Source organism: Talpa europaea, assembly GCF_964194135.1.
Source record: "Talpa europaea genome assembly, chromosome: X".
NCBI lineage: Eukaryota > Metazoa > Chordata > Mammalia > Eulipotyphla > Talpidae > Talpa > Talpa europaea.
The window spans coordinates 58,270,518-58,288,102 of NC_140081.1; the positions used below are offsets into that span (position 1 = coordinate 58,270,518).

Sequence of the window (17,585 nt, forward strand, 5' to 3'; positions counted from 1 at the left end):
CTGAAACAATGACTGAAGTGTTTGGTCTTATTGTCTATAATTTGGGGATGAAATGCTTAACCTGATATTTAATATTTAGCAGTTTTAATAAATAATCAATTATTTCATCATAGAGTATCTTATACTTTAAGCATATTAGCTAATCTTTAGTCAAATCCTTTGGGGAGTATTCATATGTATAATCTGAAGAAGTATGATGTTTTTATATGGCTATACAAAAGCTCTAATTTTTCTGTCCTAGAATTTGGGATATGTTCTCTTATTTTGCAAACTTTGCCCTCTGAAAAGGTTTTAATTAAAAACATTGTGTTCTACTTAGCTTAAAAACAATATGATTTTGCTATTTGAGATGTCGATGAAACTGGAGGTGGTTATGCTAAGTATAATGAGTATGGCGGGTAAAGACAGATAACAGATGATTTCACTCATATGTGGAATATAGAGAAACAAAACGAAGGAACAGACAAAACCAAACCAGAACAAACCCTTGAAATCTCACTGCACTACTAGGGCTACTAGAAGAGTGTTGGTGGGGAGAATGTGGTGGAGAGAAAAGGGGAGGGGGTCTGTTGGAAAAAATGGTAGAAGATTATTTTTTCTTTTGTGGTGGGCATTGTTTGCTAACATACATTTGAATAGGTGTGAAACTATACACCAAAAAGGCGAAATTGTACCCCTAAAATAGGTGTATAGATGAAACTATACCCCTAATAACATTGGTTTACATTGTTGTAAACCAATAAAAATTATTTAATATAGAAAATTAAAACATTACACTCTGCAATGAGAAATGACACGATATGAAACTATTACATGGTGGTAACTTTCTGTTTAGATGTTTTTTCTTACAGACACAGAATTGATAATATGTAGTATTTTATTCTGTTTTTCATGCAGTTAAAATAACTTTTACTGCAAATTGCATATGAAATTATTTGAAATGTTGTAATATATTTATTTTTAAATGCCTTTTATAGGTCTTGGATAAATGAATTACTTAACTTTAATAACCTCTCACTGCAAGATCGTTTTCTTGTGTAACTGGAGATAAGTCATGTAAAGGTTTAGCAATATATTCAGAATTGTATAGCCCAAACCAAAAACTTCACTATTAGAATAAACAGGTAGATTGACTTGGATCAGGCACTTGTTCTGTGTTTCTTTTTTTCTATCAGAACTTAAGGAACTGATTAGAGGAAAATGACTTTCTGATTTCTTACATTTTTAAAGTATATTGAGCCTCTCAAGGAACAACCTAAGAACCATTGTAGATATAATTCTAAATTTGTTAATCAATAGCCTTGATTTTTTAAAGAACTGCAATGATAGGTATGAAATTAACTTGAATAGTCAAAGAAACCTAACTACATTTGGGCTTATAAATCATGCTCAATAACAGTAATGCTATTATTGTTTTCATGACAATAATATTGTCCTCCTTATTTGAAGATGACTCCATTGATAGTATCTGCTATTTATTTGCATACTGGAGTTGAATAGTCCTATGTACAATCAATAGCTCATCCCAGTTCTGCAGAAAGGTACCTGTACAAGTTGTAATTATGGAGCCTCTCTTCAAGTTATATGTTAATCTTTGTATAAATTTAAAAATGGCAGGATTTAAATTTATATTAAAAATATATAATTATATCATTTATATAAAATTATATTAAATTTATATAAATTAAAAAATGACAGACGAGGTCAATCTGAAACCAGAACTGATATCTCCACTGCACATTTAAAATGTTCAGCATTAGTCTGATTTTGATACTAGCATTTCATATCAGAGCGGGGAAACATGATTATTAAACTCATCTAAATTTCCTTTTGGTTGTTCTGTAGTATCTTAGAATAATACTCACACAGTCACACTGACAAGTATCTCCATCCTAATGACTTTCATATTAAGGTATGGCTTCAAATAATGAAATATTTTTGTTCACCTAGCTTTGGAATAGCATGGTATATGTTAATTACTAACTTTGTCTACATTATTTTTTAAAGATCAAACGGGCACAGTGATAATTTTCATTAATCTCATACAGAGCAGCTAATTAAGATTCCCATTATTATCTGTCCATTATCTACTGTTTTCCTTTGTTCAATATCAGAACAGGATGTTAATAATATGTCTTTCTTGTATTACCTATTAAATACAGTGAAAATTAATTTAATCTATTACACTGTTTTGGTTTGAGATCATTTCTTTAATATTATGTTGCACCATATTATAATATTGATTTCAGAATTAAATACTTGTTGCTTTGATCTTTTGTTCAATATTGGGGAAAAGTTACATTTTGTGGAAAAAGCAGTAACCTGAGGACCAGACTGTTAGTGTGTTATACTCGAAACCTCACTAATTATGTGAACTTGGCAATCACCTAGATTGTCTATTTCTATAGAAAAGATGTTAGTAGAGGTGATCCTTAATGTCTAGTCTTCACATATTATTACATTTTTGTAAATTAATTACATTTATTTTTATTGAAATGACATTGTATTATAACATTATATAATTTCAGGTGTGTATCATAAAAATCAGTATATGTATACACTGCATTAAGTTCACAAAAGTTTCAAATTTGAACTTGTGCTAAAACCTCCAAATCCTTTAAAGCTTGATAAAATTATTTTTTTCTACAATGTTTTGTGTTTTCTCATCATGACCATGTGTATCCTAAATTATATAATTTATACTTGTCTTTAAGACTTGGGAGTAGAGTGAGTCCCAAGATGATGAGTATCCCAGTTTTTCCATTAAGAATATCTTAGCTCTGACCACCTGAAAGAAGGGAATTGAAATTTTCTGAGCAACTTATTCTGTATCTATGAGATATCACATATGAAATGCACATATTAGATACAGCTTACTTTGCATCTTCGAGAGACTGCTTATGAAATGCATATTATATATGCTTAATTCTCATAACAAACATAAGGGATAGGTATTTATTACCCCTATATCATGGATAAGCAAACGAGTGTATAGAGATTAGTTCAAGCATCTGCACATAGTTTACTTAGATGGTAAGTGATGGGATCATGATTCAAAACTGGTAGTATTTTCAGCTATTCCCAGCATGCTGTACATTGTCTCAGTTTACCTGTTCTATACTCAGCATCTTTTACTATATTATAATAGAATGTTTTAGGAGACTGTAATAATCTGAAGCAGAACTGAAGTGAGTTGGAAAGTTTCAGCCTGTTGGAACTCATCTCCCATTCACCATATTTTTTACTCACCATTCGTCCATCCTTTCAAGAGTTATGTATCGAGTACTTATTGTGTGTCAAGCATTGATGTTGTGTGTGTCAATGTGTTGATATCTGGTGATATAGCTGTGAACAAGCTAGACAAGATTCTGCCTCATAGAGCTTATGTTTTAATGAGGACGACATAGTAAACAAGTAAATTGCTAAACAAATTAAATTTCTATTGAGCTAATACTACAAATAAATATTAAAATGGTGTTGGTAGTGGTACCTGCAGTGAGGAAAGGAGACTGTTGGGCTTAGATTTGAGTGAAGAGAATTAGAGTTGGGATTTGGTTAACTTTAGTTTTCATAACTTAGGGGTCAGTATTGAATTAGAGTTGGGGTTTGGTTAACTTTAGTATAACTTAGGGGTCAGTATTGAATTAGAGTTGGGGTTTGGTTAACTTTAGACTTGAGTGAAGAGAGAGCCAGCAATGGCGATGTGAATATTAAGAGTCATCCAGGCAGAGAAACTGACAAATAAATACATCATTTAGTGGGACTTGCTTTATCTACATGCCTCCAGGGGTGCATCAGTAGCACCTTTTTTGAGGAGCATATGAAAGTGACATGTGCATATGTGAGTATATACTTGCAAAATTTTATGCTATTATAGTTTACTTTCTAGAATTTCTTATGTTTTTTTTTAAAAATGAATGAATAAGTTCTAGATATGTGGAAATAAGTTTATGTTTTTACTTACTGTGCCATCTGTGTGGTGACTCATCCAGTAGAATTCTTGGATATCTACTGTATATCCTAATAAAGCCATAGAAATCAAGTCAGGGCCATTACACAAATATGAAAGCTAAAACTCTGAAATTGTATTCCTTGTTCTGTAATTGTTATGGGCAGATGCAATAATAGCACACTTTTGTTGAGGATCACTAAATTCATGAACTGTATTAGACTGATGGCATACATGGAGTTCCCGGTCTAGGAGCAAGACACAAATAATGACTTTTGCTATAATGGTGTTATGATAATGATAGTGACACAGTGATATAAGGGAATAGAGTTCCTCTACATAAGACTTGATCAGATTTTAAGCATTCACTATTTAATGTAATTTTTAAAAATTGAGACATTAAGAATGATTGACATTTTCTATATTGAGATAGTATTTTCAATAAAAAAGCCAAATAATATGAAATCCTAGAGAATCCATTTCTCATTATTAACACATTTTTTAACAATTCTACATCCTCTCACAATGTGACTTCTACCAAATAGAAAAAAAAAAGTCACTTTTTTAATTCTCATTTAGATACTTAGCAGAAACTTCATGTAATTCACAAGGACTGAGAAAATAGAACTGAAACTAGAGTTTTAATTCAGGGGAATATATTTTTAATATAAAAATGCTAGTTATGATTTTTTTATCTGTCTAGAATGTGAAACTATGAGATATTAGTTCAACGAATATGTTCATGATGTTTTCTTCCCAGTCTTTTCCCCACACTACTTATATAGTTATAGCAAGGTGATGGAGCTAAGGATGATGGAGCTGTGATGAGATAATGAGTGCTAGAAATATTCTCATGCTTATTGGAAATAAATCTAAAAACTAGCCTGTATCACATAAATGCATTTAATGACTTTTTAAGATTAATCTACAGAGTACCAGAGTTAGGAAGGAATAGTTGGGGATGGGTGAATGCTTTAGACTAATTAGGTTAACCATGATAATTGAAGGGTATATTTTATTTTGCATTTTAATAACTGTTTTCCCTTGTTATTTGAGTTAGATGTACTGATACAGTTCAGTAGATTTGGGTTTTATATATAATGTTTACATTAAATTTTGTTGTGTTTTTTTTTGGAATAGAATATAAATATCTTAACAAGGAAAACTATTAAGAGGCTTTATAAATGTTCATCCCATCCTGTGGGATAAAGAGGACTAGTTAATGTTAATCATAATGTCTGAATTGTAAATTTAAACATACTTTATAAATTTAATGCAACTCAAGTCCATATTCTATTCTGGTCATAAACACAGCAGTGTAGTTTTCTTTTAAATGAGGGTGAGGAGCATGTTGAGGGATACACAACATGATTTTATCATGTCAATTCTATGACAAAGAATTTTTAAGTGCCTTGCACATATTTTACACACTTTTTTTATACAGAAAAAGTGTTTATATATTCTATGTATTACTTTAAAAGTTTTTTTTTCTAAAATTACTGTGGGTAATACTCTAAAATAGTAGTATTTTTCTTTTTTTTAATAGGGAGGGCTGAAAAACAGCAAACATGAGTGCACCCTGTCTTCACAAGAATATGTTCATGAATTACGATCTGGTATTGCAGATGAAAAACTACTTAACTGCTTAGAATCTCTGAGGGTTTCTTTAACCAGCAATCCCGTCAGGTAAGTGGTTCTTATTGTTTCATGAGGCATAAAACTTGTACTGTATTTAATGTTGGTGAATATAATCATTTATGTCATTTTAACTTTAAGAATTTTTTGCTTGAGTCTGATATTAACTCATAAAAAAGGAATGTCTGATTATGAAGCCACAAACATTTAAAAGATATACTCTGATCACAAATCACATGCAATTTTAAGAACACAATTGTTACGTCGAAGTTTAATTCCTCTTTAATTATATAAAACATGGATCCAGAAGTTAATACATACATTTACATGGAGATAGGTGGATTCAGATTGGTTATTAGATATTTATTGTAAAACAAATGAAGTATATAGATATTATTCTTTCTTAACTTGAGAAGTAAATATTTCATATCCTACAAGTTTGAGATATGTAATTCATATATTTTTGTAATTTGGGATAGTGAAAATTAAATTAATTTAGCCAATAAAAAATATGAGAGAAGTATTCAAAAGCTCCTCAAACTCTACACATTTAGACCTCCACTGGATTTTTAAGGAAGAGCTTATTGCAATAAAAAGCATTAGAAATAATTACATGCAAAATTGAATTTTTTTAAAGATTTATTTATTTATGCATACAAGAGCTGGGGCACAGGCCAGAGGTGTGGGGATGAGAGGATTCACCAGAGACAGAATGGGGAACAGAATAGGCAGATTGACCAAAGTACACTGCCAAGGGGAGCAGCAGGCCAGCCAGTAGAGGACTACTGAGCCATGTGGGCTGCTCTCTGGCAGGCCTGGGATCGAACTTGTGCTGTAGAGACCGTGGACTGCTTCAGAGGTTGTGTCTTAACCCCTCATACCACCAGGGAGGCCCCTTTTATAAGGAAATAGATTTTCATTGTAATACAAAAATATTCTGGAATCTACTTACACAATCACTAGAAACTTATGTTCAAAATTTACTGGATAAGAGTATATGGCATCGGGCCTCCCCGGTGGCACAGAGGTTGAGCGCTGGGTTGCGAAGCTGCCCGCAGCCTCTGCAGCGCCAGTTCGATCCCTGGCCACCAGAGGAGGGTCCCACATGGCCGCAGACCTCTCCTGCCACCCGCTGCTCCCCTCAGCAGTGTACTTCGGTCCTTCTGCCTGTTCTGCTCCCTGCTCTGGCTCTGGTGAATTCTCTCACCCTCCCAAGCTTGACTGTACCCAGTGCTTGTATAAATAAATAAATAAATCTTTAAAAAAAAAAAGAGTATATGGCATCTTTATTTTCATTTTTTTCATGCTTTTCCTAACATAAAATGGGGCCAACATCTTGTATTTCCCTAGAACTTTACACTAAGCCTTTAAAATAATTTAGAACTCAGTTATTGTTTCAATTTACTATAAATTGAAATATATCATACTATTTGTTTTCATGTGTAGTGCATTTGGTAGAAAACTACATATTATAATTCTAAAAATCAATTATAAAGCAATGGTAACATCTAATTTACTTTTTTTTTTAAGCTTATTTAGGAGAAAAGGAACAGAAATAATGTGGGACTCCCAGGCCAGGGACTGGCAAGGAAGCCCAGATCTAATTTACTTTTGAGTATGATAATGATTCAAAGGTAGCCATCTTGCCATACACTTAGAGTTCAAAAACTTTTGTTAATCAATTAATTGTATGAGTGAACGAAAGAATTTTTAAGAAGTAACTCTAGATGTTATAGCATTCAGGAATAAGGAGGAAAGTACATAGTAAATGTACATGTTTATAAAGGTGGCAAGAAAGGCTTAACATTACTGAACACATTTAAAATATTGCACAACAAGTGTCAGTTGATTCCAGAGAATTGTGGGATAAGGCAAGAAGCTGCAAAAATCCGAATTGGCTGGAAGCTACATTCTAGTAGCTGATTGGCCAACAGGTAATGCAAGGCTGCTTTGGTTTCCATGTGCCAACATTTTGTGGTAGCTTTCTGTAAAGATTGGGTCTTGTGTATTAAATTCTCTTATTAGAGCCAATCTGCTCATCCAGTTTTGCCAAAGCTGTCCTTAAGATGAGAAAAAATGGCATTGGGAGCCATGGCAGCATCCCCCCATGGGTAGTGCCAGTAGAAGTAATGACCATAGGTCTGAGGGATGCGCAACTCCTATGGCTAGGAGGATCCAAATCTAGGCCAGGACCCCAATCTAGGCCATTGCCCCTTTCAGCATAAGCCAACTGCTCACCTCTACTCTAATTGACAGTGTGTTAAAGGTTAGGGGAATGATATAATCCAGCAATTCCACTCCTAGGTATTTACCCAAAGGACACAGAAACATCCATTCCAAAGAACACCTGCACCCCTATGTTTATAGCAGCACTATTTACAATAGCTAAGCTTTGGAAACAGCCCAAATGCCCAAAAATAGATGACTGGATCAAGAAGATGTGGTACATATATACCATGGAATATTACTCAGCATTCAAAAAAGATAAACACATGCAATTTGCAGCAACATGGATGGCGCTGGAAGGGATCATGCTCAGTGAAATAAGCCAGAAAGAAAAAGAAAAATACCGGATGGTCTCACTCATAGCAGGAATCTAGAAAACTTAAATAAGGGACCAGGAAAATGAATAACTATAAGAAAGTGAAAATCAAAATCAACAAAAAACTATGAACCAGAGACACTTTGGGGGGTGGGGGGCGGGAGGGGAGGGAGTGGGTTCAGAATGGGGGGTTGCAATTGTATGGGGGATATAAAAATAAAATTTATTATTTAAAAAAAAATAAAGGTTAGGGGAATGGCATTATCACAGATCTCTGTTGTGGGGATAATCAGTAAAGGTGCCAAACTACATTCTTTACAAAATCAATGACATAACCTCAAAGCCTATTGAGGTTCACCTGTGGCTGGGAAGAGCTAAAGCAGGGGTTTACTCGATTCCCTGTGGGACTATGTGCCAAAGTGATCAATACCCTCAGATCTTCTGTGGAGGCAAAGAACCTTGATATCTTGAGCATCCACATTCTGGAAGATACGATGGATGTAATCCATCAAGTGACCTCCTGTCATAGTGTACTCATTATTGCATCGGAAATGGATGAGATGCTGGATGCATGCTACCTGGACTTTATGCAAGAGGAGGTGCTTTATTTGATTCACAAGTGTCTTTGACAGGTAGGCAAGAGCATTTGGGAACTCCAGCCTGTGCTTGGCATCCTAAGCATTAGTGCCATCAAGCAAACTTTCAATTACCGACCATCAAGAACTATATCTATTCCACTGTAAAAAGGATTTATTTGTGACATTATTTTACATCCTTGGTTTTTCATAATATAGTATTTCTCCCTTAGGTGTGGCTACCATAATTTTCCTACCACCATAGCACACATAGTCTTCAACCACAGTCCTATTATACTCTGATTTCTCTCTCTTAGTTTTTTTCCCCTGACCCTCTCTCTCTAATTAAAGTTAAGAATACCCCTTCTTCCAGCTGTAAGTTTGGCCTGTTGAGTAGGAAGGTTTTTTCAACAAAAGATTTCAACTGGCATCCTTTGTAAACTCATTGCTTTTCCAACTGCTTTGAACTTTTATCTTACTCTTAACTATATTTGAAGTTCAGAGGAAGATGGTGATGGAAAAATTAGCAGGGATTTTTTTTTAATTTATTTATTTATTTATTTGTTTGTTTGTTTGTTTGTTTTTATTTATACAAACACTGGGTACAGTCAGAAGCGGTGGAGGGTGAGAGAATTCACCAGAGCCAGAGCAGGGAACAGAACAGGCAGACTGACGAAATACACTGCTGAGGGGAACAGCGGGTGTGGCATGGTCTACGCGCCGTGTGGCACCCTCTCTGGTAGCTGAGGATCGAACCAGTGCTGCAGAGGCTGCGGGAAGCTTCGCAGCCCAGTGCTCAACCGCTGTGCCAACAGGGGAGGCCCTTGACAGGGATTTTTGTAGGATTTTCCAGAAATCACTCATGAATTGAAGAATTTGGGGGAGAAAAGGTACAGAAAATTGTTATTTACTTGAGTGGGAGCTTAATTTTCTAAAATGTCTATGTGTTTGGAGAAAATAGATGTAATCAGAGAGGAGGTAAGAGACAAAAACAAACAAAAAAGACTTCCTGCTGAATTTACATTGGATTTGTTTTCCATGTTTAAGCTTGGTTTATATAGTCATATTGATATGTTTGTCTAAATATAGTAAATGGTTGATTGAAATGTGCAAATGATAATGATTTATAGATTTAAATGCTCAGTTAAAGTGCTTATTGAATGATTTTTTTTCTTTTTTTCACATTTATCATTTTTTTCATTTTTTCAGGCAACATTTGCTTTCCCCCACCCCCTCAGATTGAGTCCCCATAGAATCTCCTTCCCCAAGGCACCCGTGCACCATCACCACAGTCCCCTGTGCTCCTCCCTCCCTCCCTCTCACCCCTCTCCCTCCTCCTCCCCTGCAGGATGTCTCTGGTTTATAATTGTCTGTTTTTGCTTTGTTGTGTTTTGTACTGTTATTTTTTTTTTTACAATGATGTCTTATTTGGTTCCCCTATATTCCTGTTATAAGTGAAACCATCCGATATTTTTCTTTTTTTCCTTCTGGCTTATTTCACTGAGCATAATTCCTTCTAGCTCCATCCCTGTTGCTACAAATGGCATGAGTTTATCTTATTTGATTTCTGAATAATATTCCATTCTCCAAAGACAAAACGCAAATGGCCAACAGGCATATGAAAAACTGTTCAACATCCCTTATAATCAGGGAAATGAAAATCAAAACCACACTGAGATACCACCTTACACAAGTACGAATGGCACATATCAAAAAAACAACCAACAACAAATGTTGGTGAGGATGCGGTGCAAAAGGAACTCTCCTACATTGCTGGTGGGAGTGCAAACTGGTCCAACCATTGTGGAAAGCTGTCTGGAGGTTCCTCAGTCTACTGAAAATGGAGCTACCATATGATCCAGCAATTCCACTCCTAGGGATCTACCCAAAGGACACAAAAACATTGATTCAAAAGAGCACCTGTACACCTATGTTTATTGCAGCACTATTTACAATAGGTAAAACCTCAAAACAACCCAAATGCCCAAAAATATATGACTGGATCAAGAAGATGAATGATTTGTTTTTGTAAACATAGATTTATGTTTTGCTTTGTTTTGTTTTGTGCTTTTTTTTTTTAAATTGATGTAGCATTCACTTACAGCATAGTTTGTATTTTAGTGGTGTAGGATCTCCCCATTCAGGTGTTGTTGCCACATCAAACCCACCTCCCAAGTTCCCATACTCCACCATTATAGTCCACTCTGCTTCCTACCCAATTTGTTCATGCCCCTGCCACTCCCTCTCTCCCTCTGACAGCAAGGATCATTCTGATTATCTCACATTTTTGGAAGATTTTGAGAAGGCTGGGTATTACATTATCTTTGAAGGTTTGGTAGAACTCACTAGTGGAATCTCATCCTAGAGTTTTGTATTTAAGGAGTCTTTTGGGGAAACTAATCTGTAACCTGGTCTTCTGTGGATGGGGGAAGTTACTGGGAAGGTGAGAGTGGTGAGCGTGAGCACAGCTGGTGCCTGTGTTAGTGCTGCTAGCCCTTCCTCTCTGTGCTTTAGAACCTTGTCTCTGCCTTCTGGAGGCTGAACTTTCAGTGAAGTCCCAGTGTTTCCCAATGTATCTCCACTATATGTACTCTGTCTCCATAGCTGCCTGCTCCCAGAGCAAGTACATAGTGTGAATCATGCCTTTCTGAGGTTTGCCTTTCTCACTTGGGGTCCTATCTGTCTAGATCACCACAGCACTCTTGCCTATATCTCCCTCAGATAAATTCACAACAAGGAGCTTTTCCCTCCCTTGGCACGGATACACACTTCAGTTTCCTCTCCATTGGAAGCTTGTCCTTCATTCATGTTTGGTTGTCCAGAGTTGAATTTCTTCAGCATATCCTCTGTTGTGTATGGTCAGCATTGTTTTCTGGTGTTTTCTCCAGTTTCTCCCCTCATCACAGGATTCTCTGAGTTAAGTGCCTCTCTGAACTTCTCTTAGTCCATTCTACCCAGAGCAAAGTAGTGCACTTACTCTGATGCCATCTTCCTGAAGTACGTTTTCAGGCTTATGTTTTCTCAGAAATTAGATTGTACTGTTTAAATAACATGGTTTCCTTTATTTTTTTCTTAAAATATGATTTTTTAATGATTATATTAAATATGTGGCACCATTTCAATTAAATTTCAATTTGTTGTAGTTAGATCAATGCCATGATTTCTGTATGTTTGATATTGTAGTTTATCATTTAAAGGTAAATGCTATATTTTATAACTAATAAGGTATCATTCTTATGGGTTAATCAGACAAATAAAATGTAATTGTAGGAATATTAAGTTTAGTAAGTTTAACAGAATTTTTTTGAGTATTTTAAAAATTTTTTTGCAAAATTTTTACCTGCTTTTGATATTTAAAAATACATTTGAAATTCCTTTTGCTATGAAGTTTAATAATTTTAGTCCTGGGATAATTTTTTTCTTTATACAATGTCAACAATGTGTCATATCCTTTTTGTAATATTACATTTTAGTACAGATTATATTAATTATGTCAAACTTTAAAATAATTTGATAAAGTAATACCTCAGTTATACATACACTTAAGATGACATCTTTGAAGCTACTTGTTTGGTTACATTATAGGAAAGTAATATATATGTATATAAAATAAATATATATATATTTATATGTATATGCATATACACATATACATATATGTATATCTGTATATTCATTCAGACAAGTCAAAGAGGAAACCATTTCTTGTCTTAACTGAGTCACAAAACGTTCAAAAATAGAAAGTTCTTTAAATGCAACATTGGTAGCAATCCATACTGCCAGGAAAGCTTTCAGAGTAAGGCCTCTCTTTGCTAGCCCTTACAAAAACTTACCATCAATTCTTGCTTAAGCCTTCTGAGGCAGAAGCTTGATCTGTTTTCTCCTCAGAAGCAAAGAAATTGTAAGTGGCAATCTTGAAAACCACAAATGAATATCATATTGTAAATGTGTTAATTTGAGACATATTTACAAAATCTATTCTTTATAAGTAAGAGAAATTCTGAACCACTGTTTTTTGAAAAAGTTCCCTACATACTACTCTAGGGAAAATCATAAGTTGGGGGTGGGAAGGTAACAAGTGATATATTTCTTCCTCAGGATAATAGTATGGAAAGAAATAGTCTAGCAAACACAATATTCTTTGGTGACATTACTTATATGAATGCAGGAACCATGAGATTAAAATCTGATGTTTATGATTATAACTATAGGTCACTCTCTTGTTTCTATTGATTCAACTGGTTCTTGTATGGGTAGTCACTTTTTCCCACACTCTGGACATATTCTTCAGAATTTGTAAAACAGTAACCAACAAGCCCTTTTCCTTGGAGAGAGTAAGCTGCTTGTGTACCTGGGAACTGATATGTTACAACATATGTGAATCTTTTTCAGTTCCCCGTACTTAAAAGGAACTGACTTCTATCCATGTCCTTGGAGGTCTTTTGGCTTGGTTAATTACCCCAGTATTGCTTCCCTTATTCATTTAATTGGAATGATGTGTTTTAGTTGAATTCTGTTGCATTTAATGGAATGAATAGAAGACTATTAAGTAGATTTAGTTACAAAGTGAACTAAATTTCTAATTTATTATTTTAGTAGGAGAAAATGTTATAGGCATTAAGGTAGAATAAATGATGCCTCCTGCATTGGTGTTTATTTTATTATTATATGGCACATGAACCTTCTCCAAGACAATGCATTATCTCCTTTAAATGTTGTTTTAAGTTAGAAAAACCAGTGTGTGTGTATATATATATAATAATTATTTAAAATAATTGGAAACTTGTAACTGGACTTGTAGTTATCAAGGTATATAAAATCCAGTAAAAGAGTTTATTCATAGTAACTAAATAGATTTCATAATAGAATGCTAACTCCCTTCCATTTTAAAAGATTTTTATGTACTGATATATATTCAGAATTAGTCTTGGATAGAAAACACACATACATATGTGTCATTTGAAATTTTTATTTATATTTTTTAATATTTATTTATTTATGCATATAAGAGCTAGGGTACAGGCCAGAGATGTGGGGGGTGAGAGGATTCACCAGAGACAGAGTGGGGAACAGAACAGGCAGACTGACTGAAATACACTGTTGAGGGGAGCAGTGGGCGAGTCAGAAGAGGTCTGCTGTGACATGTGGATTGCTCCCTGGCTGGCCAGGAATCTAACTCTTGCTGCAGTAGCTGCAGATAGCTTCATAAGGTTGCCTCTTAACTCTTGCACCACCAGGGAGGCCCTATTTATATTTTTGTTAATTAACTAAATATCTTAGCTACATACTAGAGTTTTACATATTTCTCTTATGGGACTATTACTATCACAATTGCAGCTAATGATAAGAGATACAGAGTTCCCCCTATCATTAATATACACACAATAGAATACTACTCAATGATCACAAAAGATAAACTCATACAGTTCGTGGCAACATAGATGCAACATGAAGGGATAAAGCTAAGTGAAATAAGTTAGAAGGAGAAAGTGTTGTCACTAATATATAGAATATAAAGGAACTAAATTAATAGTCAGATGAAAACAAGCTTGAAAACTAACCCTTGACAGCTGACTACATAACTGAAGCACCAAGTGGGGAGGAGGTAAAGGAGGGGAAAGAAGAAAGAAGAAGGAAGCACAGTGGTCTATGGTGGTAGAATATGGATGATTTGGCGGTAGGTGCTCCATATTAATAATACCTTATTGGGTGTATCCTAATATCACTTCAATTAAAAATAAATACATTAATTTAAAAAATCCAGCATTTAGGCCTCCCCTGGTGGCACAGCGGTTGAGCGCTGGGCTACAAAGCTGCCCGCAGCCTCTGCAGCGCTGGTTCGGTCCCCAGCCACCGGCGAGGGTCCCACATGGTGCGCAGACCTCTCCTGCCACGCCCACTGCTCCCCTCAGCAGTGTATTTCGTCAGTCTGCCTGTTCTGTTTCCCACGCTGGCTCTGGTGAATTCTCTCACCTTCCTGCGCTTCTGACTGTACCCAGTGCTTGTATAAATAAATAAATTAATCTTTAAAAATAAATAAATAATCCAGCATTTACCCTCTTATGGCTTATTTTCTACCCTCCCACAGTTTTAACTGGTTTCTTTTTGTTTAGCCCCTAGTAAAATAATAAAATAATTATAAATAGATGCACACACACACAGCTACACATTCTCAAAATATAGTCATTTCAAAATATTAAATGAAGTCATGAATTTCAGATTCATATGATATTTAATTACTCAGATGATAATGGAACATGCCATTTCATTATATTATTTTCTGATAAATTCATATATTTAAAAATATCTGTCATAAACCAGCATTAACTAACCATATCCAAATAACTCCCTTACTGTACCTTCTCTCTGCATTTATTTTGTACTATCAATATATATATTCACTTGCACCTACTTATAATCAATAACAGTTTTATGCATGTGTGTCTGCTTTTGGCATTTATATTTTGGAGTCCTCTGGGAAAAGGGCTCTCTTGCCCCATTATTTGCTTTATGATGGTGTCATTTATATATGTCAATGTGTGATTTGATGTAGATATTGACCTACCATCAATGACAACCTATTCTTCTCCAGCAGTGAGAATGAATTTGCATTAATCTGGTACTGTTTTGTGGCCATGCATTTTTAGATGTAATCAGAGAAAAAGAATGATGTCGACATCCTCCACTCAGAAATGAAATCTTTTGGTTTGATTTGAAGCATATTCATAAACTAGGGCAACAATGCATGATTTCTACAATGTTTGATTTTTCTATGCATAATGAATTAATGAAACTGAATGTTTACAACACTATATAATACCCTAAAAATCCATGAGTTTTGATTATAAAATAAATCCTAATCTGCTAGCACAAATCACATTGGACTTCGCACAGACCATGGTTTTTGTGTTTTAGTATGAGGACCATGTTATTCACGAATAATTCATAAAGTCAATTCACACTATTATGTAAAATAATTTCATAACCAACCATCTATACAATTTTATTCCTAAACAACCCATTACAGTATGTGCAAGTATTTGGCAATACTTTTTATGAAGATCCCAAGAAATGGGTAGCAATAAATCATTGTCATGAAGTTTTCTCAGCATATGACAAAACAGTGAATAGTCTTTTAAGAGCAGTAAGAGAGAGTTGTGATTGCATGAATTACTTTCAGAGTTGTTGCTGAAATTGCTTATGGCATGAGGGGTCCTTTACCCCACTAGGAAACTTTATACTGTTTTCCTTGGAATCTTAGTTATCTGCCAAACTCATGGCATAGGGTCTATTTTTACTATCAGTGATTATAACTTACAAAAAGAAAGTTTTCAAGCTGATGAAAACAGGTAAACAATCTTGTAGAGGTCATGAGCAGTTATTTGCATTACCTTTGGGACATTTGTTTTTCTTGATATTTTCTAACTGACCTTTAGATTTAAACATTTCTCTAGCTTACTAACAAATATGCATTTTAACATAATCATTTTACTGAAAATAGTTGACTCTTGAGAGTAATATAAATTGGAAATTGAATGCACTTTCTGAATTATGGGTATTAATAGTCATTTAAACAGCCTGTATTAAACTTATTAAAATCTTTGCAAAGCAGTCAACACTACTTAGAAAGTTAATATAAAGATAGGTGCAAATCAGTACTCTTAGAACATTTTGCAGTAGACTATGTAAAAGGCAATAATAATGAGGACCTTTATTTATAATGCAGAAATGGGAACAGGACTTAAAATTGTGAGCACATCTCATAAGGCAGCATTATGAAAGTATTACTAAAGCAGGGTTGTTTAATATTAGTGTTTTCAATTTGTCCCCTTTAAGTTTCATATGCATAAATTATCTTGAAAGGGCCTCCCCTGGTGGCGCAGCGGTTGAGTGCTGGGTGTGAGGCTGCCCCAGCCTCTGTACACCAGTTCGATCCCCGGCCAATGGTGAGGGTCCCACAAAAATAAACAAACAAACAAACAAACAAACATAAATAAATAAATAATCTTGGAAGACCCTAGTATATTTTCACAGAGTAGAAAGTAGTAAATTCAATGCAATTATTTCTATACATTAGTTTTGTTAAAAAGTATAGACCAACAATTTGAATTAACATCAACCATATCCATGCCTCCTCAGTGGCGCAGCAGGTTGAGCCGAGAGTGCTGTGAAGCTGTTCCCAGTCTCTGCAGCGCAGGTTTGATTCCCAGCCAGCCAGGGAGAGTCCCACATGGTGCTGCGGCAGACCTCTCCTGTCTTTCCCGCTGCTCCTCTCAGCAGTGTATTTCAGTCCTTCTGCCTGTTCTGCTCCCTGCTCTGTCTCTGGTGAATTCTTTCACCCTCCTGTGCCTCTGGCCTGTACCCCAGTGCTTGTATAAATAAATAAATCTTAAAAAAAAACCAACCATATCCAAACTCATTTAGCTAATAAGTTGGCACTTCATAAGTACTAAGTGACATTGAATTCTTAATTAAACAATGTTAGCTTCAAAACACAATTTTAACCTAAGGCAGATCCAATATTACAGTCTCATAATAGAAGCAAACTGGATCTATTTATTCTATAATATTTATAAGAAAAATATAGGAACAACATACTGATGCAAATTTCTAATTTATTATTTTAGTAGGAGAAAATGTTACAGTCATCAAGGTAGAATAAATGATGGCTCCTGTGTTTGTATTTATTTTATTTTATTTCTTATTTCTTTTATACATTTTTTACATTATTCTTCATTTTTTACAATGTATGCTTTCTCATCTTGGTTATAGTCCCTGTGAAAGTCCCACCACCAATTTACCCATGTACCATCACCATAGTCCCTTATGCTCTTCCCACCCCTGTTTTGATCTTACTCCCATTTTCCCCTGTGTAGAAAGTCTC

General features: G+C 34.8%; 1 protein-coding gene across 2 annotated transcripts in view; it reads left to right on the forward strand.

Moving 5' to 3' along the window:
- The window catches only part of DIAPH2 (diaphanous related formin 2), a gene marked incomplete at both ends in the record, with an annotated part of 881,049 nt that overhangs the window by 188,801 nt on the left and 674,663 nt on the right, over positions 1-17,585 (forward strand). For both annotated transcript variants that reach the window (XM_084259207.1, XM_084259208.1), the window contains one exon: positions 5,496-5,635. In XM_084259207.1, coding sequence (XP_084115333.1) covers positions 5,496-5,635 — 140 coding nt within the window. The remainder of the gene's footprint in view (positions 1-5,495; positions 5,636-17,585) is intronic.